The sequence below is a fragment of the Xenopus laevis genome, chromosome 6L, assembly GCF_017654675.1.
Source record: "Xenopus laevis strain J_2021 chromosome 6L, Xenopus_laevis_v10.1, whole genome shotgun sequence".
Taxonomy (NCBI): Eukaryota; Metazoa; Chordata; class Amphibia; order Anura; family Pipidae; genus Xenopus; species Xenopus laevis.
The window spans coordinates 15,295,355-15,322,043 of NC_054381.1; the positions used below are offsets into that span (position 1 = coordinate 15,295,355).

The 26,689-nt window shown below is 38.5% G+C and overlaps 1 protein-coding gene across 1 annotated transcript; it reads left to right on the top strand.

The window, feature by feature from the left end:
- The first annotated feature begins 1,063 nt into the window (after window positions 1–1,063).
- On the top strand, window positions 1,064–11,291 carry en2.L (engrailed homeobox 2 L homeolog). Its single transcript, NM_001101743.1, is given in 2 exon segments — window positions 1,064–2,014; window positions 10,803–11,291. Coding segments are annotated over 2 exon segments (798 nt in total). The 5' UTR covers window positions 1,064–1,533; the 3' UTR covers window positions 11,120–11,291.
- Window positions 11,292–26,689: the final 15,398 nt, after the last annotated feature.

Below are 26,689 nucleotides of genomic sequence, written 5' to 3' on the forward strand. Positions count from 1 at the left end.
CTGTCTTAACCTATTATCAGTGTGTGAGATGCTGTCAGTTACTGTGTCTGTCTCACACTGTGACTGGTGATAAATAATCCAATGTATGTGTTTTTTTTCTGATCAGTTGTTCCTCCATTGGTCCATCACTGTCTATTATCTATCTATCTATCTATCTATCTATCTATCTATCTGTCTGTCTGTCTGTCTGTCTGTCTGTCTGTCTGTCTGTCTGTCTATCTATCTATCTATCTATCTAGTCTATATTACCAATCTATGCAGATCTTGGAGTCATTAAGCAACTCTATTTCCATCTGCTTCTCTGGCCTGGATAAGTGAAGGTATAGCCCCAATATCAGTTTAAAATAATCGATGAATCTTATTTTCCCAATAAAAGGCTTTTCAGACCCAATATAAGAGCCCTTGTTCCTGCTCTAAAGCCCCCCCCCCTGCATGGAGAGGAATATTGAGATTGTTGCTCGCCATTAATTGCTGTGTGCAGTCCTGTGCCATATTTCCCTGGTACTTGCCCAGTGGTTCTGCTAGTGCAGCATTGCAGGGAGTATCTATTTAGGCAGAGGATCATTTCTTATATTCAGGGTAATAAAGTCAGGCTTTGGTGGTGCAGAGGTAATCTCCTTTGTGCAATGCTCTCATTTACTGGGTTTCATTCATTTCCAACCGGATTATACTGGGATTTCAGCGAGGCAATAAAAATGCCCCACACAATAGTGCAATTGGTGCATATTCCTATGGAACAAAGATGTTAGTATGCGGGGAAAGTGCTGACACTCACTCACTCACTCACACACACACTCTCTCCTGTTTTCAGGACGCTGCAGCTTTAAAGAAGATAAGGGGGAGCAGAGCTAGGGGGGAGGAGACGGGGGTGAGGAGAGAAGGAGATGGGGGGGTGGACTCCTGTTTGTCAGTTTACTACAGAGCATGGAGTCATGTGACACAGGGGGGGCCCTCTATTGGCCAAAGGCACGTGTCTAGGATACCGGGCTCCAACGTCACTTGTGGGGGTCTATTAAAAATAAGAACAAAAATCCAGAGTGAAAGTATTTGAGGTCCAGTGAGTGCGTGTAAAATTGGTCTCTCTTAGGAGACAGCTCTGGAAGCGCCGTGGGTTCATGTGCTGCTCCTCCTGCTGTAACAAGAGTGGGGCAGCTCCTATAGACTTTATATTTAATAATTATATATCTTATATACATATATCTTATGTCACACTCCCTCAGCTCCACCACTGGGGCTTGGATGGTCTACAAACATCTCCCTACTGGCTGCTCTCAAGGATTTCCCCCCCAGGAACCTGGATCTGGAAGGAGGGGGTAATGAGCCCGTCCTGGGGAAGAAGAAGGAGAAGATGCTTTGCTTGGCTGAAGTGAAACATTAAAATCTGCAGAGAAACCGAGAGAGAGCAAAAAAAGAGGAGGCAGAACCTTTCCTGCAGGAACGTCCCTGGGTCAGAGGCAATTTGAATGTGTAGCTGACTGGAGCCTGTAGGAAACACAAGGGGTTAAAGGCAAGAAGAAGCTTTGGAATAACAGCATGGAAGAGAATGAGCAGAATAACAGGGAAGTGGAGCCACAGCAGGAGTCAGGAGAAGAGTCCAACAGGGGGATCCTTCATCAGGCTCCTCCTGGGAACCACCAGCCCCATCACAGGATAACGAACTTCTTCATTGACAACATTCTACGGCCGGAGTTCGGGAGGAGGAAAGAAGGAATAAGCCATCAGGATGAGCTCTATACTGAGAGAGACACTGGGGCTTTGTCTGGGGCAGAAAGCGGCCACCACCGAGTCAATGTCCCCGAGGGCGCAGGAGGCTCTTCCAAAGTCATCACTGTTACTGGAGAGAAGAAAAGTGACCTGGCCATGGAAGAAACCCTGAAATCCAGAGGACTTAATGGAGACCATTCCCTCAGCTCAGACTCTGATAGTTCCCAAACCAGCTCCAAAGCCACTCAACAGCCCATGTTGTGGCCAGCCTGGGTCTACTGCACCAGATATTCAGACAGACCTTCATCAGGTAAGAAAGCTTTTAGTTACTCAAGTCCCAGCCTTGATGGGATCTAACTTCATGACAGACATCCAGAAACACCTCCACATTTGTTGAGTTGATAGAGATCAGTTGGGATCCTGGTGCTGATAGAGAAGATCTCGACCAGTGTCCCATTCCAGTTGAAGACTATTTGAGGCGGAGGGTTTCTCAATACTCATATAGACTCAGTGTCCTTGAAATGAAGCTCATCTGGTTCATAAAGGTTTCCTAAACCTAGTTAAACTTACCTCTGTAATTGAGATATTACCCATCTCGGTTAAGTTTGATAACCCAACCCAGAGGAAACCCATAGAGGATCCTAATAGGTTCCCCATCCCTGGGGTAGCCCATTAATGAGGGCCCCAGTTCTGGTGAAGCCTATGAGATGCCCCAAACACTGGTACAGATCACTTTGGGTTAGCGAGGTGCCCAAAACCTAGTGGAGTCTTTGTGGTAGCCCTTCCCTTCTCGGCTGTAGCCCTGGTGAAGCCCACCTAGAGGGTTACCTCAATCCAGACTGATCCTGCCTCGGTTTCTGAGTTTTCAAGACCTTTAAATGTGGTGTGTCCCCCCCAGCCTTTGTGTTTCCCCCCATTTCTAATTCTTAAAATTATATTTGTCTTTGTCAAGGGAAACAATCAAGGTTCCTTCCACACAAATAAAAATGAAGGCAACTTTATAACATTTTTATTATTTAAATAAATAAATAAAATATTTGCATTTTCCATCCTAATGAACCCAAACAGTTCAAATTAAAACTATATGGCACCAGCAAAGTGATGGCTAAATTTGCCTTTACTTTCTGCTTTTTTTGTGGGGTGGGAAATTCTAGGCGTCACTTATCCACCCAGGAACCAAATCTAAAGCTTAAAAAATGGGGATTTGTTCTGTCTTCTGTCTTTTATACCATCCAGTCAGCAAATCTATGCCGCTGAGATAATTGATTATTTATTAATGATTTTTTTTTAATTATTATATATATTTTTTTGTATTTAAATTCGTTTGCCAATGAGCAGCTTTTAACATTGAAACGAATAATAATTCAGACCTGATCAATTTTCAGTTTATATTATAAAAGTTATTTAAAAATATATTTTTGAAACCAACGAAATTGCTTACGAATATGAACGTGTGTTTTTTTTTCCCTCCCACTCGCCCGAATTAAAACGCTGATGATTTTATTCGATCTCTGAAATAGATTTGATCCAGAGCCCAATATATTTTATATAAAAGGCCCATTGTTCTCTTCTGTTGTAAATATTTAATCGCTAAATGCCGATGGAACGTGCCATGTTTCCAGTTGTTTCAAATATGTTTATAAATTATTAATATTTATATTTTCATCTTCTGGAACTGCTGAAAACAATTAACCGTATGGCGGGTATAAAATTCAATTTTCGTGTTGTTAGAAAGAAAAAAAAAACAGTCGCAAAAGGGGGTCCTTGACATGTGAACTGAGATCGGGTTTTTTTTTGTTTGTTTTTTGACTTTATTTCGTTTTAGAAAGAGTTGAACTATAAATAAAAAAAAACTTAAATACGCAAATATTTTTGGAAATTAGAGCAAAAAAAAAGAAATGCTCGCTAAATAGGTGATTGATACATAGGACCGTGATCTACATCTGCTGCTGGTTCGGTGGGTGTTTGATACATTTATTATTGTATTTTATTTGATATTATGTAGCGTGTTAGTGATTCTGGCTGGAATAGGAAGGCAGACTTCAATGGGAATTTAGTGGAGGACTAAGAAACATCTCCGTGTGATGAAATAATCGCTGTCCCCCATGTGATACAAAATGGAACGGTCTCATTTAAGAATTATTTATGATCTGGAGGATTGTTTATGTATAAGGCGCAGTCGCCACTTCAAAGGCAAAGGCCCTTTATTTCCAGGGTGGACAGAGATATAAAGATGTAAATGTGTTTCTGCTCTATTCCTATAGAAAAGAATTGTGTGTGTGTGTGTGTGTGTGTGTGTGTAATTTGTGTAACTGAGGTTGAAACACACACACACATTATACACACACAGAACAGGCGCATATCTGTTGGATCTTTTTGTGATTTCTGGTTTCAGTGCTTTCCCCGATAGAATTTCCTGGGCAGTTTGGGTTCCAGTGTATCACTATATTAGTATTATTAGTATTATTAGTATCATTATTATGAGGATTTCCAATGGAGAGCAGCAGCCGAGCCCACGTGTCCCCACACTCTGATATGGGGGTGAGGGAGGCTGGATGGCTGCGAGATAGTAGTAAAAACACGTGTGTGTGGATTGTGTATCTATCTGTGGATTGTGTGTATGTGGATGTGTGAGTTTGTGTGTGGATGTGTATGTGTGGATGTGTGTGTGAGTGTGTGTATGTGTACGTGGATATGGATGTGTGTGTGTCAGTATGTGGATATGGATGTGTATGTGAGTGTGTGTGTGTGTGTGTGTATGTGTATGTGTGTGTATGTGGATATGGATGTGTATGTGAGTGTGTGTGTGTGTGTGTATGTGTATGTGTATGTGTGTGTATGTGGATATGGATGTGTATGTGAGTGTGTGTGTAAGGGAAGCAGGGAGGGGAGGTCAGTCACTAAGAGGGAATGGCATCAGGATATTGGGGCCCAAATCTGCAAAGAGAAGTACAATGAGGGGAAAGGCAGAGAGAAACGAGGGAGCAGATTAGATGAGGAGGTGGGAGGCCAGAGGCAGAATCATGTAGAAATGTGGGGCAGATATTGGCACCATTGGCTCCATAGGCACCAGAAGGGCAGCTCTGATACAGACAAACAGGAGGGTAAAGGGAGAGGGAGGGAACATACTGGTACAGGGGCACTGATGGGACAAAGAGGCTGCTGATGTGACTGGAGAGAGGGAAAGGGGCAAATGCACAAACAGAATGGGATGAGCCCCAGTAGAGGTTCTGAGAGGAGGAGGAGGGTGAGGCCGGGGAGCAGGTGGATATAGGGGGAAGCGAGAGAATAAGATAAGTGAGTCTGAAGCAGTAACTCCTGGGAAGAGAATATGGACAGTGAGGCAGAGGCAATAATTACAGAGTGAGACAGGGGAGAAGTGAGACAGGGGCAATAAGTAAAGAGTGAGACAGGGGAGAAGTGATACAGGGCCAATAATTACAGAGTGAGACAGGGGAGAAGTGAGACAGGGGCAATAAGTACAGAGTGAGACAGGGGAGAAGTGAGACAGGGGCAATAAGTACAGAGTGAGACAGGGGAGAAGTGAGACAGGGGCAATAAGTACAGAGTGAGACAGGGGAGAAGTGAGACAGGGGCAATAAGTACAGAGTGAGACAGGGGAGAAGTGAGACAGGGGCAATAAGTACAGAGTGAGACAGGGGAGAAGTGAGGCAGGGGCAATAAGTACAGAGTGAGACAGGGGAGAAGTGAGACAGGGGCAATAAGTACAGAGTGAGACAGGGGAGAAGTGAGACAGGGGCAATAAGTACAGAGTGAGACAGGGGAGAAGTGAGGCAGTAAAGCAGTGACAGGCGGCACAAGGGACAGGGGCAGAAATTTTAATTTGTGGCAAAATATAAGGGGAAAATAGAACAGGGAGAAGCAGGGAGAGAATGGAAAATGAAACCGGTAGGGAATTGGGAGAGTGAAATAGGACTGTAAGGCAAAAGGGTTATAAAGGGAGAACCAATATGATGAAAGGAAGAATAAAGGCCGGCAAATGGGAGGAGAATGGGGGGGAATTAACACAGTGAAGAAGGGAAAGGAACTGAGAGTCTGGAAGGAGGAATGATTCAGGACACTGTGAGAGGGAGAATAAGGTCATTTTCAAAAGAGGGAGAAGTAGGAGAGGATGACAGAGGTGACAGAGGTGGGATAAGGACAGAGAGAGAAAAGGAGAAGGAAGGATGTTGAGGTAGAAGGGGGTTAGGAGGGTGCAGGGGATTTGAACAGTGAAGCCTAAGAATAAAACCTAAACTAATTCAGAGTGAATGAAAAAGGGAGACAGGGCAGAATAGGGACAGAAAGGCACAGAGAGAATAGGCAGAATGTGTATAGAGAAGTAGAAAAAGAGTAAGTGTGAGACAAGGAGAGAAGTCCAGTTAGACAGCAGGAAAGAGAAGAAGAACATTGTTTGTACTGGGAATCAGAAGTGAATAAAGAGAAGGAGAATAAATTGGATATGGGAGGAGAATAAATTTAAGAGAACAGGGTCTGTAAAAGTGATGGATAAACAGAGGCAACTTCAGAGTCACTGAGAATAGATATGTATGGGGGAGGGCAAGATGAGGAGGATCAGATATACAGTATAGGGGACATATAGGGAGAGTAGATTAAAAGAAGGTTTGAATACAACAATATTACAAAAAGAAAGTGAGCAGAGAAAATAAAGGAGACGTTGCAGTTGGGGCAGATTGTCCTGAGCTTGAGAATACAGAGGCCTGTGGGTGGATATAAATACTGGCACTTATTTCAGGCTACATATAATCGTTGAGTTCCATAAGCTGCATTAAATCACTGCCCCTGTTTTTATACAGACATAGAACTACTGGTGACTCTGGTATAATTATATTTTACATTCATCACTGTGTCTTACAGGAGGGCAATGTGTTTTAAAAGGGGAGAGATTGATGGGCTGGGAGTTGGGATGGGGAGTATATGTGGGTAAATGGGGTGTATATATGGTACATGGGGGTATATATGGGTACATGGGGGGTATATATGGTACATGGGGGTATATATGGTACATGGGGGGTATATATGGGTACATGGGGGTATATATGGTACATGGGGGGTATACTGTATATGGGTACATGGGGGGTATATATGGGTACATGGGGGTATATGTGGGTACATGGGGGGTATATGTGGGTACATGGGGAGTATATATGGGTACATGGGGGTATATGTGGGTACATGGGGAGTATATATGGGTACATGGGGGTATATGTGGGTACATGGGGGGTATATGTGGGTACATGGGGAGTATATATGGGTACATGGGGGATATATGGATACATGGGGGTATATGTGGGTACATGGGGGTATATGTGGGTACATGGGGGCAGGTCCGGACTGAGAATTAAAATAGGCCCTGCCATTTCAGGTATACAGAGGCCCAAACAGCCCAGGCAGTGGCCCAAACAGCCCCCACCAGCCCCCACCAGCCCACTAAATACTGACTTTCTATGGGACCTTATAGCAGCCCCTCTGGCATTTGCCAGAACCCACAGATTGCCAGTCCGGGCCTGCATGGGGGTATATATGGATATATGGGTACATGGGGAGTATATATGGGTACATGGGGAGTATATATGGGTACATGGGGGTATATGTGGGTACATGGGGAGTATATATGGATATATGGGTACATGGGGAGTATATATGGGTACATGGGGGTATATATATCGGTACAAGGGGTATATATGGGTAAATGGGTGGTATATATGAGTACATGGGGGTATATATGGGTACATAGGGGTATACATGGGTACATGGGGGATATATGGATATATGGGTACATGGGGGTATATATGAGTACAAGGGGGTATATATATATGGGTACATGGGGGTATATATGGGTACGTGGGGGTATATATGGGTACATGGGGGGTATATATGGCTACATGGGAGTATATATGAGTACATGGTGGTATATATGGGTACATGGGGGTATATATGGGTACATGGGGGGTATATATGGGTACATGGGGGGTATATATGGGTACATGGGGGGTATATATGGGTACATGGGGTATATATGGGTACATGGGGTATATATATAGGTACATGGGGAGTATATATGGGTACATGGGGTTATATATATGTGTACATGGGGTGTATATGGGTACATGGGGTATATATATGGGTACATGGGGGTATATATGGGTACATTGGGTTATATATATGGGTACAAGGGGTATATATGGGTACATGGGGGTATATATGGGTACATGGGGTATATATATGGGTACAAGGGGTATATATGGGTACATGGGTGGTATATATGGGTACATGGGGGTATAAATGGGTACATGGGGATATATGGGTACATGGGGGTATATATGAGTACAAGGGGGGTATATATTTGGGTACATGGGGGTATATATGGGTACATGGGGGTATATATGGGAACATGGGGGTATATACGGGTACATGGGGGGTATATATGGGTACATGGGGGTATATGGATACATGGGGGTATATGGGTACATGGGGGTATATGGGTACATGGGGTATATATGGGTACATGGGGGTATATATGGGTACATGGGGGGTATATATGGATATATGGGTACATGGGGAGTATATATGGGTACATGGGGGTATATATGGGTATGTGGGGGTATATATGGGTATGTGGGGGTATATATGGGTATGTGGGGGTATATATGGGTACATGGGGGTATATTTGAGAACATGGGGTATATATATGGGTACAAGGGGTATATATGGGTACATGGGTGGTATATATGGGTACATGGGGGTATATATGGGTACATGGGTGGTATATATGGGTACATGGGGATATATGGATATATGGGTACATGGGGGTATATATGAGTACAAGGGGTGTATATATAGGTACATGGGGAGTATATATGGGTACATGGGGTTATATATATGTGTACATGGGGGTGTATATGGGTACATGGGGTATATATGGGTACATGGGGGTATATATGGGTACATGGGGATATATATATGGGTACAAGGGGTATATATGGGTACATGGGGGTATATATGGGTACATGGGGGTATATATGGGTACATGGGGTATATATATGGGTACAAGGGGTATATATGGGTACATGGGTGGTATATATGGGTACATGGGGTATAAATGGGTACATGGGGATATATGGATATATGGGTACATGGGGGTATATATGAGTACAAGGGGGGTATATATATATGGGTACATGGGGGTATATATGGGTACATGGGGGTATATATGGGAACATGGGGGTATATATGGGTACATGGGGGTATATATGGGTACATGGGGGGTATATGGATACATGGGGGGTATATGGGTACATGGGGGAGTATATATGGGTACATGGGGGAGTATATATGGGTACATGGGGGGATATATGGGTACATGGGGTTATATATGTGTACATGGGGGTATATGTGGGTACATGGGGGTATATATGGGTACATGGGGGGTATATGTGGGTACATGGGGAGTATATATGGGTGCATGGGGAGTATATATGGGTACATGGGGAGTATACATGGGTACATGGGGGTATATATGGGTACGTGGGGCATATATGTGGGTACATGGGGAGTATATATGGGTACATGGGGGTATATATGGGCACATGGGGAGTTTATATGGGTATATGGGGAGTTTATATGGGTATATGGGGGTATATACGGGTACATGGGGGTATATACGGGTACATGGGGGTATATATGGTTACATGGGGGCCAGACTTGCTGTAATATGAGGAAGACAAGTCCATATTGGCTTGGAGAAGAATAGGGATATAAATGATGAGATTAGCAGTTACATGCAGAAGGGGGTAGATGGGGGAACAGATGATGGGGGTGGGTCAGGCAGATAGAAGCACTGTGGGCAGGGGAATAGATAGGACAGACCCTCTTGCTGTACACTCTCAGGCAGGCAGTCTGCTCACTGCAGTACTCACAATACCAGGCCTACAATCTGGGGACAAGAGAGGGCAAAGCATCACCCACCTGCACACTGCAAATAGCAGATTTTGTTAAAAAAGAAAAACAAGGAAAATAAACGAGAGAGAGGGGAGATGGGGGGTTCCCACAATCTGATGCAACATGCAGATAAAACCCACATGCATTTTATATGAAGTTTCATTATTAAAGAGATACGGCCGGTAACGTGAAGCAAATAATTAGGAGGAATGAAAGACTAAATGGATGTGTGGTGTTAATATTTCAAGCGAGAGGTGGGGAGAAGAAGGTGGCGGGGGGCACTGTACTGGGGTCTCTGGGAAATGGAAAGGGCTGCTGTGTGTTTAATATTCAATCATGTACAAATAACTGATGTGCTACTATCTATCTATATCTGTTTGTATCTATCTATCTATCTATCTATCTATCTATCTATCTATTTCTATCTATTATCTATCTTTATCTGTATTTATCTATTTATTTATCTATCTATCATCTATGTATGTATGTATGTATGTATGTATGTATGTATGTATGTATGTATGTATCTATCTATCCATATCTGTTTATATCTATCTATCTATCTATCTATCTATTTCTATCTATTATCTATCTATCTTTATCTGTATTTATCTATCTATCATCTATGTATGTATGTATGTATGTATGTATGTATGTATGTATGTATGTATGTATCTATCTATCATCTATCTATTTCTATCTATTATCTATTTATGTATTATCTAGATATTTATCTATCTATCATCAATCTATCTATCTATCTATCTATCTATCTATCTATCTATCTATCTATCTATCTATCTATCTATTATCTATCTATCATGTATGTATGTATGTATCTATCTGTCTAGAGAAACTACAATTCTCAGCCCCCCTCTGGCAACTGTCCATGTGTTATTCTTTCAATTATCTATATCTCTCCAGAAAGAGAAATGTATGGATATATGTACTGGACGTTACCCTACAATCTATTCGAGTTTGGGACACACTTTCTTACTGACTGACCTGAACCTAAGTAGGGTAAATACTAGAAGGCGCTTTTCCCAGCTGGCTATAATTAATGGTAATTTAAAGGTCCCGGCTTTTTTCAGAGAACCTTTATTGGAGGAATTTTAATGTGCTCGTTTTTTTTTCAGGTCCGAGATCCCGCAAACCAAAGAAGAAGAGTGTCAGTAAAGAGGACAAGAGGCCCAGAACTGCCTTCACTGCTGATCAGCTCCAGAGGCTCAAGGCCGAGTTCCAAACAAACAGGTATTTGACTGAGCAGAGGAGGCAAAGTTTGGCTCAGGAACTCAGTCTTAACGAATCTCAAATCAAGATCTGGTTTCAGAATAAAAGAGCAAAGATTAAAAAAGCAACAGGGAACAAAAATTCATTGGCCCTGCATTTAATGGCTCAAGGACTTTACAACCACTCGACCACTTCAAAGGACGGCAAATCAGACAGCGAATAGTAACGTTTCGGTAACGCGAAGGCCTCGCAATGCAATAATTTAAGGAAGAATAAAGGGCCAGTGTATAAAGAATAAACCAGCATTTGGCTTTGGAGTGTGTGTGTTGGGATAAATCCGCAATATTCTATGTAAATATAATTTACAGGCAAAAACAAACAAAAGAAAAAAAAAAAAAAATCAAAAACATGGACACAGCTATTTTTCTTTGATTTAATTATTATTTTATTTTTTTAATTTTAGAGCCTATCCTTACCAATCATTTTCTTGCTTACATTTTATTGATGTTGGACGTTCAGACAGATAGAAAAAAAAAATCAACAATTTTTTGCTAAAAGTCCAAAGATGAAAATTGCTGCATTTCGCACTACTGTGAATTTAATAATAAAAAAAGCTAATATTTGTTGTCGTTTTTATTTGTTTTTTGTTATATTATCATTTCTTTGTGTTATGAGAAATAAAAGCAGGAGCCATGTAATGAAACGTGTATTTTAATTGATTTTTGCTTAAAAAGAAAAAATAAGTTTTATAGTTGTGTAAAGAGATGCAGAATATGATTTATTTATACACTGGCGGGGGTGGTTTATAGTTTTGCACTTGGAGTTTTTTTTAATGACATATTGGGGAAATTTTTTTTTTTTTTGCTGACAAATTCTATTATTTCCCAGAAAAAATGCTGAAAGTTATTAAAGGAACAGTAACACCAAAAAATTTAAGTGTTTTAAAGGAATTAAATTATCATGTAGTGTTGTCCTGCACTGGTAAAACTTATGTATTTGCTTCAGAAACACTACTATAGTTCATATAAACAAGCTGCTGTGTAGCCATGGGGGCAGCCATTCAAGCACAGGATACACAGTAGATAACAGATAAGTACTACTATAGTTTATATAAACAAGCTGCTGTGTAGCCATGGGGGCAGCCATTCAAGCACAGGATACACAGTAGATAACAGATAAGTACTACTATAGTTTATATAAACAAGCTGCTGTGTAGCCATGGGGGCAGCCATTCAAGCACAGGATACACAGTAGATAACAGATAAGTACTACTATAGTTTATATAAACAAGCTGCTGTGTAGAAATGGCAGAAATTGAAAAAAGTCTATATGGCACAGATTAAATAGTGGATAACAGATAACACTATTATTTTCTACAGAGATTATCTGATGTGTAACCTGAGCCTTTTCTCCATTGAATGGCTGCCCACATTGCTACACAGCAGCTTATTTATATAAACAATAGTAGTGTTTCTGAAGCAAACACAGCAGTTTTACCAGTGCAGGGCAAAACTAAATTATATTCATTTTTGCTGTTACTGGTCCTTTAAGTGTGACAGTTGCATATGCACTAGGAACATGCAGACTATGACTTTCCAGTCATTGTTTGTTACTCTGATCATGAAAGGGTTAATGCTGGCACCCTAATTCCTCCAATCCAGTTTCCCCGCCCACTATTACGCAATCCCCACCCCTTTCCTTTTAACACCCACTCTGCACTCTCCCTCCCTGTTTCTGGATCCTCTTCCCCCCTATGCTCCCAACTTCCCTCCCCTGAATTTTAGAAAGCCCCATGCACAATAATAACTGTGTCCACTGAATAATGAAGGGGTTGATAGTGAATCAAGTCAATAGACTGCAGCTGATATGGGCAATTTCTTTTTGTAACTGGACTTAAAAAATAATAATATTTAGCCTTGGACAGAAGTGGATCTTTAATTCATGTAAGAAACCCCTTCCTAATTATAGGGGAACTTACTAAATCTCTTCTTCTACTGTACAATAAATCTACATTTAGATGATATTATTGTATATGTGCCATTTGCCTTCTTTTAATTGATTTTTTTTATTTTTAAATTAAAAAAAAAAAAACAATATTAAGCCTTGGAGAGAAGTGGATCTTTAATTCATGTAAGAAACCCCTTCCTAATTATAGGGGAACTTACTAAATCTCTTCTTCTACTGTACAATAAATCTACATAGGGCTGAGGCTGAAGATATTATTGTATATGTGCCATTTGCCTTCTTTTAATTGATTTTTTTTATTTTTAAATTAAAAATTAAAAAAAAAAACAATATTAAGCCTTGGACAGAAGTGGATCTATTAATTTATGTAAGAAACCCCTTCCTAATTATAGGGGAACTTTCTAAATCTCTTCTTCTACTGTACAATAAATCTACATTTAGATGATATTATTGTATATGTGCCATTTGCCTTCTTTTAATCGATTTTTTTTTATTTTTAAATGAAAAACTTGAAACCCAGAAATCTAGCAGCTATTTCCCAGTTGCACTCGAACACTACCAGCTCTACAATTAGCAGTGTAAATACAATGTTTCCAATGGAGTTTCCAACGTTGACACTTTGTTTGGTTTTTTTTTCAATGTTTTTCATTTGAATGTATAGACGTGTAAATAATAAATATTTCCCCTTCTAACTTTTTTCTGTTATTGTAATAATTTTTGTTGTTGTGGCTGTTAATATCCAGTGCTCAGATTAAATGCTATAAGATGTGATGATTTGATGAATACAGAATTCAGCAGTGAGAAATCCATAATGGGTGAAGGTGCCGGCTTGCCTTAAAAAAAAAAATATTTTGAGTTATTTTCCTTTGTCATTAGCTCTACATCTGGACTGCCTATAATAAGAGTGCATGCTATGATACTGTGGGACCCTGGATGACACCCCTTCAAAAAAAATAAATAAATATGGAACTAAAGAGGGAAATCTATGGGGAGCAACAAGTGAGTAACCCCTGCCTGCGTGGGGGATCAACAACTCCCAGATATCAGTGACTACATTCTGTGTTCATTTTCAGTTCCAAACTGAGAGCTCTCTATACGTTTTCCTAATCTCTTGAATGTTTCTCTTTTTCTGGCGTTTGTAAACATTTCATTCCACTGTGTGTTTCAACCTTCTAAAGCAATGCATACAATAAAAAAACATAACGTTTTATGATGCTCAACTTCCAGTCTTGTTCCTTTTATACTAAAGGTTCAACAGAAATTGTCTTTTTTTTTCCTTTCTTGCAAGTGCTGTGAAGTTGGTAGCATTTCATAAGGAGGGTGTTCTGTGTGCAAAAACCTGAGATGCCAGAGGGGTTTCCATTCATGTAAGACATTTCTATCTCTTAATACTGAAGGGGGGAAATAAAGAATCCCCCAGAATCTGGGTCTCTGACAGGTGGATCAAATTAAATGCAAACATATTTTAGCTGTTGAAGAATAAAATGCATGCGCCTGGGTGCCCAGAATAGTGCCTTTATGTTGGGCATGAGTTTCTTAATATCTGAACAAGAAGATTAAAGGAATATTTGGGGTGCTGGAATAGGGAGCCTTTGGGGAGAGTGAACGGGGTAGGGGATTGCATGCACCGGGTGCCCAGAATGGTGTCTTTATGTTGAGCATGGGTTTCTTAATGTCTGAACCAGATTAAAGAATATTTGGGGTGCTGGAATACGAGCCATTGGGGAGAGTGAAATAGGCAGGGGGTTGCATGCACCTGGGTGCCCAAAATGGAGCCTTTATGTTGAGCATGGGTTTTTTTAATGTCTGAACAAGAAGATTAAAGGAATATTTGGGGTGCTGGAATAGGGAGCCTGTGGGGAGAGTGATAGGGGCAGGGGATGATCAATGAGACTGGGTAAATTCTGCAGGGAAGGGGTTAACTAAGCCTGCTGAGCTTTTGGTTCCTAATGCACTCAGGTTGTTAATTAAAACATTAGCTTGACAGGGGAGGTGACCCGATTGTACTCAGTGAATCATAATCAATAGCAGGTTTCACACAAACATTTTATTTGGAGTAGATCAAAGGGCTCCAATGATCCAAGGTTGGAATATCCAACTCCTCTAGCAATGCCCTATAGGGTCAATATACAAGGTGTATGTCTGCTTATATACCATATTATTATATTATTATTAGTATTATTATTATCATTATTATATACCATATTATTATTATATTATTATTACATACCATATTAATATTAGTATTATTATTATCATTATTATATAACATATTATAATTATTATTATTATATTATTATTATATACCATATTATTATATTATTATTCTTATATACCATTTTATTATTATTATTATTATATAACATATGTATATTTTTATGATGTATCATATTTCTATTATATTATGATTATATACCATATTATTATTATATTATTATTATATACCCTATTATTATTATTATTATTATATACCATATTATTATTATTATTATTATATGATATATTATAGACTATATTGGATCATAAATGCGCAAGAGTAAAAAACAAACAACCTTTTCTTTTCAAACCCAAAATTCGACCCACTGGCTTTATATATCATTCTGCTACAATGTAGTTACAAACTGCCACCTGCTATCTTGGTGGTAAAATCCTATTTACACTTGAAAATTGTCAATTATCATTGAAAACATGTATTTTCTTTGTAGAGCTATAGTGACAAATAAGTGAATTTATTTAAAAATCAGCTCCCCCTTCCCCAGGTACCGGATTGCAGGCGTCTGCAGAGGTTCATATATAGGGATACTACAAGGGCAGAATATTAATTTCTCTGGCAAACTTTTCTTGGGTAAATAAATGAGCAGGGCTGTGATGTAAGAGAACAAAGGATCACTGACTCACGGACACAAGGCTGAGTTATAATCACGTGACTGGAAAGTATTTGGCAGGCCCTGGTGCAGCATGAAACTGACCGTTGGAAATAGCGGTGGATTAAAACTACCGCAGCCCCCTTATGCCAGCCGGAAATACAATTTGTAGGAATGCACTAACTGTCACCTACTGATCATGTTGTACTACAATTCCTTCTTATACATATTTCAGCAGCAGCTTGGGCATGGAGGTTACAATGGTAGATATTCCACATAATCATTAGGGGAGCTAGTATGGTAACTTACACGTGTATATTTGTGTGGCAGTTGCATTACTCTAGCTACAACAGATCTATCCCATGCACAATATCCACTCCCTATCCTCCAACAACAGTAACTTTCTCTGGCATCAATGTCATCACCCAGGGGCCCCTATAGCAAGAATGGAATCAATTATATATAAATACATATAAGGGGCCAGACTATGAGACTATGGCACTGCAGATGAAACCAGTCCTGGCTGCCTTTACCTACATATCCCAGCCTCCTGTCTGGAAAGCTGAAGTCTTTTACCCCCAGTGCAGAACCCGGATTTACGTAGACTGTAAGCTCTATGGGGCAGGGACCTCCTTCCCACTCTTTCTCTTACCACAAAGCACTTACGCTCTTTGTCCTGATATAATTCTGTATATATTTATTATGTGACTTGTCTTCCCTTTTTATATATATATATATATATATATATATATATATATATATATATATATATATATATATATATATATATATATATATATATATATATAAAACAAGGGAAAGTTGTGCTCACCACTATTTTTTAAAAACATTAGGCGGGGGTGCAATGAGGCTGTGACCACAAAATACATATAGACACATACAAGAGTCCTCTGCACTCAACCCATTATCAATATATTTAAGACAGAGACATTTTGTGCATACTGCTACTGAAAAATGGCCAGATATGGGATGACTTTGACGTAGTTGGCCAGCTTAAATATATTGCAATATATGGACAAACAATCCCTGTTTTGTTTAAAGGGTAAGGCATTTTTTAGTAGCAGTATGCACAAAATGTCGCTGTCTTAAATATATTGAGAATGGGTTGAGTGCAGAGGAATCTTGTATTTGTCTATATGTATTTTGTGGTCACAGCCTCATTGCACCCCCGCCTAATGTTTTTAAAAAATAGTGGTGAGCACAACTTTCCCTTGTTTGTTATAGTTCTACAAGAGCAGTGACCAGCTCCATGTTGTAGCTCCCACCCTTCCCAGCTATAGTCAGGTGATCCCACTGGTGTCTAATAAAAGGGCAGCCAAGTATGGAGGTTTACTTTGAAAGCAGCAAGTAAGTTGCAGGTAAAACTTAGTCCCTTTGTAAAATGTATAATGAAGCAATAGAATTCTTAATGAATCAGATGAAAATTAAGCATAGGACTGGCCAGATATGGGATGACTTTGACGTAGTTGGCCAGCTTAAATATATTGCAATATATGGACAAACAATCCCTGTTTTGTTTAAAGGGTAAGGCATTTTTTAGTAGCAGTATGCACAAAATGTCGCTGTCTTAAATATATTGAGAATGGGTTGAGTGCAGAGGACTCTTGTATGTGTCTATATATATATATATATATATATATAATACACAAAAGCCATGAATATCTTGTAAATTATATCCTTATAAACGGTGAGTAGCGATGTCATCAGTTATAAACGGTGATTAGTGATGTAATTTCTGTCACATGACTCACTAAAATTTGTGTATTATAATTAATAAAGTACCCCCAGTTGTAAAATATGAGGATATTATAAGTTACCTCGGAGTTCCATGACCTGTATAAAAACACTCGGCCTTCGGCCTCGTACTTTTATATGGTCATGAAACTCCTCGGTAACTTATAATATCCTTATATTTTACAAGAGGGGGTACTTTATTCACTATATATTGCTTTACAAATAAAGTTATACATAAATATATATTTACAAGCTGCAGCAACACTTCTTGCTGAACTTCAAGTCCCCAAATCATCAGCAGTCCCAGGCATTGGTATAGCTATAAGATCACATACTGAGACATATGATTTTACTAACAACTCTTCTACCCACACACAATACAATTTCCCTACAGCAATTCTAGTTCTTGGCTCACACAGCTAACAATCTAATCAGCTATCTGAACACAGAGGAGGTAAAGTCCAAGGGTTGGGGAACTAATAGATGCTCAGTAAAGCTTTATTTAATACTTTAAAGCACCTTTATTACTCTCCCATTCAGTATAAACCCTACAAAACTGTATTTATACGTACAGAGGCAACTGCCACATTGCTCAACACAGGCAAATTTTCATTGATTAAAGGGGTTGTTCACCCTTGAGTTCATTTTCATTATGATATAGAGAGTGAAATTCTAAGGCAATTTGCAATTGGTTTTCTTTTTTTATTTGCAGGCCTCTACTGTTCATATTCCAATCTCTTATTAAAATCAATGCATGGTTGCTAGGGTAATTTGGACCCTAGCAACCAGATTTCTGAAATTGCAAACTGGAGAGCTGCGGAATAAAAAGCTAAATAACTCAAAAACCACAAATAATAAAAAATGAAAACCAATTGCAAATTGTCTCAGAATATCATTCTCTATAATATCATAAAGTTAATTTAAGACTGAAGCACCTTTTTAAAGTTATCAAATTAATTCAATTAAAATAATATAAAATGAAAACCAATTGCAAATAGTCTCAGAATATCATTTTCTACATCATATTTAAAGTTAATTTAAAGGTGAACAACCCATTTAATACAATATCATTATATAGGGGTTTATTTGGTTTTTGTGTGGCAGACAGACACTGTCGTTGTGTATGTGACCCCCTTATAGGCACCAAGTTGTTCCCAATGGGGCTTTAGAATCCCAGAAGCTAAGGGGATGTAATAAGTCAAATAATAAACTCCCAGACTACATTCGTGCATCTACTGGAGGAGCAACATATCACTCAGTAATTTGTATTACTTCCCCCTTAAAGGGATTGTTCACTTTTAAGTTAACTTTAAGTATGTTATAGAATGGCCAATTCTAAATAGCTTTTCTATTGACCTTCATTTTTTTTAATAAATTATTTGCAACCTTCTTCTATTTCCATCTTTTAAATGGGGGTCACTGACCCCATCTTAAAAAAACAAATGCTCTCTAAGGCTATACATGTATTGTTATTGTTACTTATTATAACTCGTCTTTCTATTCAGTCCCTCTCCTATTCATATTCCAGTCTCTGATTCAAATCAATGCATGGTTGCTAGGGTAATTTGGACCCTAGCAACAGATTACTGAAATTGCAAACTGGAGAGCTGCGAAATAAAAAGCGGAATAACCCAAAAACCAGAAATAATAAAAAATGAAAACCAATTGCAAATTGTCTCAGAATATCACTCTCTATAATATCATAAAGTTAATTTAAGACTGAAGCACCTTTTTAAAGTTTAATTAAATTAAAACTGTCCTCTTTTTATCTAACTTGTGATTTTTTTTCAGAAAAGTTCGAAAAATCAGGGATGTACCATTCACTATGTTTACAAATGTAATACGATCTAGAAACTAGTGTATTGTAGGCTACTGAATAAAATTCTATATTCCCAAAACTAACCAAAATAAAGGAATAAAAGATTTGTTTTGTACAAGAAGTTCCATGGGTTTGAGTTCCAGCAGCAACAGCGACTGAGCGGACCGCAGGGACTGCATTAAGCACCCATAGGGCGTTTCTAAGGAAACCATGACAGTTTCAGCCTGACACATATTAGAAACCCTTACTACTATATTATAATAACACCCCACACTTATGTTGGGTACTGCCCTACTACTACTACTACAGGCATCTGGTTGAATTGTTACAGTTCTACCCTCTCAATCCTTTTCAAACAAGGCAAGTGGTGGCAGTTGAGGGGGAACTGGGTGTAATATTGTGTTACCTGAATGTCTTTGGAGAAAGTGAAAGAGAGTGGAAAATTCCAGACAATAGGGAATGTCTGAGAGAAGCATTTCTTCCCAGCATTGACCTAGCCCCAGGATCCAATGGCCGGGCAGCTGATCTGCATTCCTATTCTGCACAGCTTGTACATGGAAGTAACGCCCTGCAGCTCTGACTCATGAGCTCAATGAGAGGATCACTGATGTCACAGACTCAGCAGCAGGGGGAAGTCAGTCTGTGGCCACAAGCCTGGGGTGAAGGTCAAATCTTCTGTCTCAGCTGCAGGTGGCTCATTTCCTCTCCCTAAATACATCAGACACCTCTCAATTCAACCCCCAAAGGTCTAGGACTTGCCAATCTCATGTGACAGCTGGAATCTACTCTTTGCATGATCACTGCCAAGGAATGATGAATTGCCTAGAAATTAGTTGACAGCATTAGGGGGATTTGTAGTTTAGCGGTAGACAGGATCACACTCTTTACTCTTAGGGGCAGATTTACATAGGGTCGAATATCGAAGGTTAATTAACCCTCGATATTCGACTGCCGGATGTAAATCCTTCGACTTCGAATATCAAAGTCGAAGGATTTACCTCAAATAGTTCGATCGAGCGATTTTTCTTCTACCTAAAAATTGTTAGAAAGCCTATGGGGACCTTCCCCATAGGCTAACATGGCACCTTGGCAAGTTTTAGGTGGCGAAGTAGGAGGTCGAAGTTTTTTATAAAGAGACAGTACTTCGACTATCGAATGGTTGAATAGTCGAATGATTTTTAGTTCGAATCGTTCGATTCAAAGTCGTAGTAGAAGGTCGAAGTAGCCAATTTGATGGTCAAAGTAGCCAATTCGATGGTCGAAGTAGCCAAAAAAACATTCGAAATTCAAAGTTTTTTTTCTTCTATTCCTTCACTCGAGCTAAGTAAATGGGCCCCATAATCAATAACCCCATCAGGGGCATTATTAAAGGGGTTGCTCACCTTTAATGTAGTCTAGGAGTTCATTATTTGGTTTATTTCATCCCCGTAACTGCTGGGATGCCTGTCTAGGGCAATAACAATATATTTGCCGCCTTACAAAGCATTTGACCCTCCATTTGAAAACATTAAGGTCAATTGAAAAGTTGCTTAGAATTTGCCATTCTATAACATAGTAAAAGTTAACTTAAAGGTGAACCACCCCTTAAAGGGAGGGGGAAGTAATACAACTGAGTGGTATGTTGCTCCTCCAGTAGATGCAGGAATGTAACAAACAAAGGAAAGTTGTGCTCACCACTATTTTTTAAAACCATTAGGCGGGGGTGCAATGAGGCTGTGACCACAAAATACATATAGACAAATACAAGAGTCCTCTGCACCCAACACATTGTATTTGTCTAGATGCAGGAATGTAGTCTGGGAGTTTATTATTTGGCTTATTACATCCCCTTACCTGCTAGAGCCCAACTGGGAACAACTTGGTGCCTATAAGGGGGTCACATACACAAAGACAGTGTCTGTCTGCCACACACAAACCAAATAAACCCCTATATAATGATATTGTATTAAATGAGTTGTTCACCTTTTAATTAACTTTTAGTATGATGTAGTGAATGATATTATTATAAAATGAGACTATTTTCATTTTTTGGTTTTCATTTTTTATTAATTGTGGTTTTTGAGTTATTTAGTTTTTTATTCAGCAGCTCTCCAGTTTCAGCTGGTTGCTAGGGTCCAAACTACCATAGCAACCATGCATTGATTTGAATAAGAGACTGGAATATGAATAGGAGAGGCCTGAATAGAAAGATGAGTAATAAAAAGTAACAATAACAATAAATGTGTAGCCTTACAGTGCATTTGTTTTTTAGATGGGGTCAATGACCCCCATTTGAAACCTGGAAGAGTCAGAAGAAGAAGGCAAATAATCAAAAAACTCTAAAAAAAATAAATAATAATAATTGCTTAGAATTAGCCATTCTATAACGTAGTAAAAATTAACTTAAACGTGAACCACCCAGGTGAAATGATTGGACTGACAAAACACCCGTGATTGCCCCTTACCTTACTTTTTTTGTCATGTGTCAGTAATATGTGTAACATTAATATGTGTCATTAATATGTGTCATTAATATGTGTAACATTAATATGTGTGGAGCTACAGGGACATCGGTGTAATGTAACAAAAACATATACGGCCCATGGGGGGGTGCATATAATTTATATATCCATATATATTTCTTCATTTTGGACACTAAGGACACTTTTATAGCTAAACATGGTGGGTTTTAAAGGCCAAGTTAAAGAGAATAAATCAATATAAAAAAAAAAACACCTTTAGAATCAGAAATCCTATTTGGTATCATGATGTTCTTATCCCATTGGTGTGTAGAGAGCCATGAATGACATTTGACCCCCAAACCTCAGCACTTCAGTAGTAAAACAATTGCATTCGAAATGGATTATCAGTTATTCGCTATGCAAAGTGATCCCAAGAGCCCGGCAGCTTTATTGCCATGCAGGGGCTTTAGTGCCGCTAAATCAAAGGCAATTTCAGCACAAGGGAAGAGGAGAGCTCAGTAATAATAAAGGCCCCCCTTGAGTTGCAAAAGTTTGCGAAAGCTTCTGATTGGACCCAAAAGCTGCTGAATGGATCTGAAGAAAAGGAGAAGCTGCCAAAAGTAGGCGAATAGCCCCCGAAGAAGAGGAGAATGAAGAAGAACTTTTAAAGTAAGTTCCACTGAACTCCAATGGTCTTTTTTACATTTTTTTTAAAACCCTGGCCACCAATGCTTTTTGAAAAAGTTTCATGGGAGACCCTGGCTTCAATGTTTTTTTTAATTTATAGGAGGGCCCTGGCCACCAATGATTTTTTTTAAACTTTTAGGGGGGGCCTGATCAATACATTTTTATAAATTGGGAGGGGGCTTGAAGGGGTCCCTGAACACCAATGGCTTTTAATAACTTGTGTGTGTATGTAGGGGGGTTTACCGTTTTTAGCACTGGATCTGGGGTGGGGGTGGGGCTTGGGTGGACGGGGCCCAGAAAATTTTGTTGTATGGGGCACCGTGATTTGTGATGGTGGCCCTGGTATCAACTAATGTATCAATTTAGATTTTATAGAGTCCGTGATCATCCCCTTCCCAGAACTGCTTCATAAAGAAGGTGAAACTTTACATTTCAATTTTAGAAAAACAGTCACACATAGAAAATAGAAAGTCATTGGAAAAAGTCTTTATTTCTGGTGAACTGTCTGAAACCAACTGAACTGGAAAAGGTGTTGGAAGGTGAACACTCCCTTTAACATTTTATGAAAAAATATTTATGTGTAAATGCAATTGCTGTTGAATGCAGCGTCTGTCTGTCTGTTGATATTCTCTGCACTCTCGGCTCTGTAGATTGACAGACAGATAAATAAATAAACAGATAAATAGCCAGATAGATAGATAGATGATAGATAGATAGTATATAGATAGATAGATAGATAGATAGATAGATAGATAGATAGATAGATAGATAGATACTGTAGATAGATAGATGATAGATAGATAGACAGATAGATTGATAGCCAGACAGATATAGATAGAGAGAGTGATAGCTACATAGATAGACAAATAGACAGTCAGACAGATCCATGATAAATAGATAGATGAATAGAGACAGATAAATATATATAATAGATATATATGGATAGACAGATCACCAGATAACCAGCGAAATAGATGGTAAATAAATAGATATATTGATAGTCAGATAGAAAAGTAGATAGATAGATAGATGGATAGCCATACAGATACAGATAGAAAGATATAGAAATAGATGGATCAATAAACAGATTTATAGTCAGAGATGATAGATAGATAGATAGATGATAGATAGATAGATAGATAGATAGATAGATAGATAGAGATAGATAGATAGATAGATAGATAGATAGATAGATAGATAGATCATAGATAGATAGATAGATGATAGATAGATAGATGATAGATAGATAGATAGATAGATAGATAGATAGATAGATAGATAGATAGATAGATAGATAGATCATAGATAGATAGATAGATGATAGATAGATAGATAGATAGATAGATGATAGATAGATAGATAGATAGATAGATAGATAGATAGATAGATAGATAGAGATAGATAGATGATATAGACAATTGAAAAAGAGTGAAGGTGAGAATTCATGACAAAAATAACATTCACTAATAGACAACTGTGCATTAGACAGAAAAGCTGACACTCAGTGCATATGAGGCCTTTAGAGCATTTAAATCTTTTCAGCTGTTCATTGGGTTCCACTTTTGCTCCATTCTTTACTGTGTCCCATTAACATAAATAGTTTTGCTCAGCTGCAAGCAACTGACTCATGCTGTCAGAGGGCATCCATCTGATTAATGCTGTCACTTGATGAGAGAGATCATGAGTCGGTCTCTTGCACCAGGGAGAAATAATGTTCACTGGCAGAAGCACAGCCACGGAACTTAACATTTCTCAAAAAATTAACAAATGTTATCTTCCCCTTTATAAATCCCAAAGCAGCGCAATTCAGAAGTGTGACAAATGTAGCATCCACCAGTATGCAATGGTACATGCAATAAGTAGGGATGGGCGTTTTTTTTTCCGCCTTATTTCGTCGCAAAAATGACGCACCATAGACTTGTATGGCGTTGTGCGTCAAAAATATAATTCGGGGCGCAACAAATTTTTTTTTGATGCCCATAGACTTTAATGGGCGTCGGCGACATTTCGCCGCAGCGAATTTTTGCCGAAACAAAACTGTTCAAATTCGCCCATCCCTAGCAATAAGCTGATAATAAAGTGATAATATAGTGAATAAAGTTTCCCCTCTTATAAAATATAAGGATATTATATGGACTTCCACGATCATATAAAAGCACAAAGCTTCTAACTCCGAGATGACTTCTAATATCCTCATATTTTGCAACATTATTTATTATAATACACACGATTCAGTGAGTCATGTGACAGAAATGACATCACTATGCAGCGATTATAACTGATGACATCACTAGGCACCGTTTATAAGGATAAAATGTACAGGATATTCATGGCTCTTGTGTAATAATATATATATATATATATATATATATATATATACATGGTTTAGTGTTTAGTACTCCTGTTTAGGTTACTGTGCCTATTACTGTACCGCCTGGTGGGATGATTACTAGATTTGTTTAACCCATCAAGGCTCATTTACTAAAGTGATGCAAGGTGCAAATAATAGGCATGCTTTACCCACAATGCATTGCTTTCCTTGTAACAAATCCCGCAGATGCGAAGGGGTGTAAAATTTGTGCAAACAGGGGCAACTTGTGCCTGCAAAGGAAAGGGGGTGGCCTACAGCTGGACAAGGGGAGTACAAAGCAATGCAGATTTATCAATTATGCATATTTGGGGATTGGAGGGACTGCAACAAAACACATGCAACTTTTTTTACCCAACCGTGTTTATCTTAATTTAAACAAAAAAATTCTCAGACGGAACATGTTCACGTTCATGTTGCAGGAAGAAAAGTTGTACCCAAGCAAAAAACGTATTATTCCATTAAAGGGTTGGTTTACCTTTAAGTTAACTTTTAGCATGTTATAGAATGGTCAATTCTATTCTAAGCAACTTTTCGATTGGTCTACATTATTTATTTTTTATAGTTTTTGAATTATTTGCCTTCTTCTTCTGACTCCAACTTTCAAATGGGGGTCCCTGACCCCATCACATTTATTATTATTGTTGCTTTTTATTACTGACCTTTCTATTCAGGCCTCTCCTATTCATATTCCAGTCTCTTATTCAAATCAATGCATGGTTGCTAGGGAAATTTGGACCCTAGCAACCAGATTGCTGAACTTGCAAACTGCTGAACAAAAAGATAAATAACTGAAAAACCATAAATAATAAAAAAAATTAAAACCAATTGCAAATTATCTCAGAATAACCTTCTCTACATCATACTAAAAGTTAATTTAAAGGTGAACAACCCCTTGAATTGTCAAAAAGAAAGCTGTTTGAGACAATTCCTGTTGACTTAGAAATTCACTAGCTTTAACTAGTTGGGTTCTTTTCTGGTGACATTTCCAGTGTAAACTATTTGAGGTTTCAAAAAAAAAAAAAGTAGTCTCCTGTATTTTTGCATTTCTTACAGGGCTCATGCACCATAGAAGGGCCAAAAAAGGTGGGTGAGTATTTCAATAGATATCAGACAGAGTGTGATGTTTAATAATTAATAACTGTGCATGAAATGAAAAAAAATAAAGCAAACACATTTTAGGATTTTCCTATGTTCTAATAAGAATTTTCTTTTTTTAGGTTTCTGGACATTTCTTGGGGAGGGGTCCTTTTTCTTGCACTGACCACTTCCTGTCCATTTGGGAAGACAAGCAAAAAGAGCCCCCCATGTTGCTTCTTAAATATACAGGGTAGGTCATGTGACATGCTAAAAGTTAAAGAATTTTTATTATGCTTACAAATTATAGCTGCTTGTTATTAAAGGGGTTGTACACCTTTAAATTAACTTTTAGTATGTGATATTCTGAGACCATTTGCAATTGGTTTTAATCTTTTTGAGTTGAGTTTTGAGTTTGAGTTTCTTTTGAGTTATTTAGCTTTTTATTCAGCAGCTCTCAAGTTTACTGTTTCAGTAATCTGGTTGCTAGAGTCCAAACAACCCTAGCAACCATGCACGGATTTAAATTAGAGACTGGAATATGAATGGGAGAGGCCTGAATAGAAAGACGAGTAATAAAAAGTATCGATAACAATAAATGTGTAGCCTTACATTTGTTTTTAGGTGGGGTCAGTGACCCCCATTTGAAAGCTGGAAAAAGTCGACAAATATTTCAAAAACTATAAAAAATAAAAAATAAAACCAATTGAAAAATTGCTTAGAATTTTTCGTTCTATAACATACTGCAATTTAACTTAAAGGTGAAGCATCCCTTTAACGAAGGATTTTCATTGCATTAAATGCATCTAAAAACTAC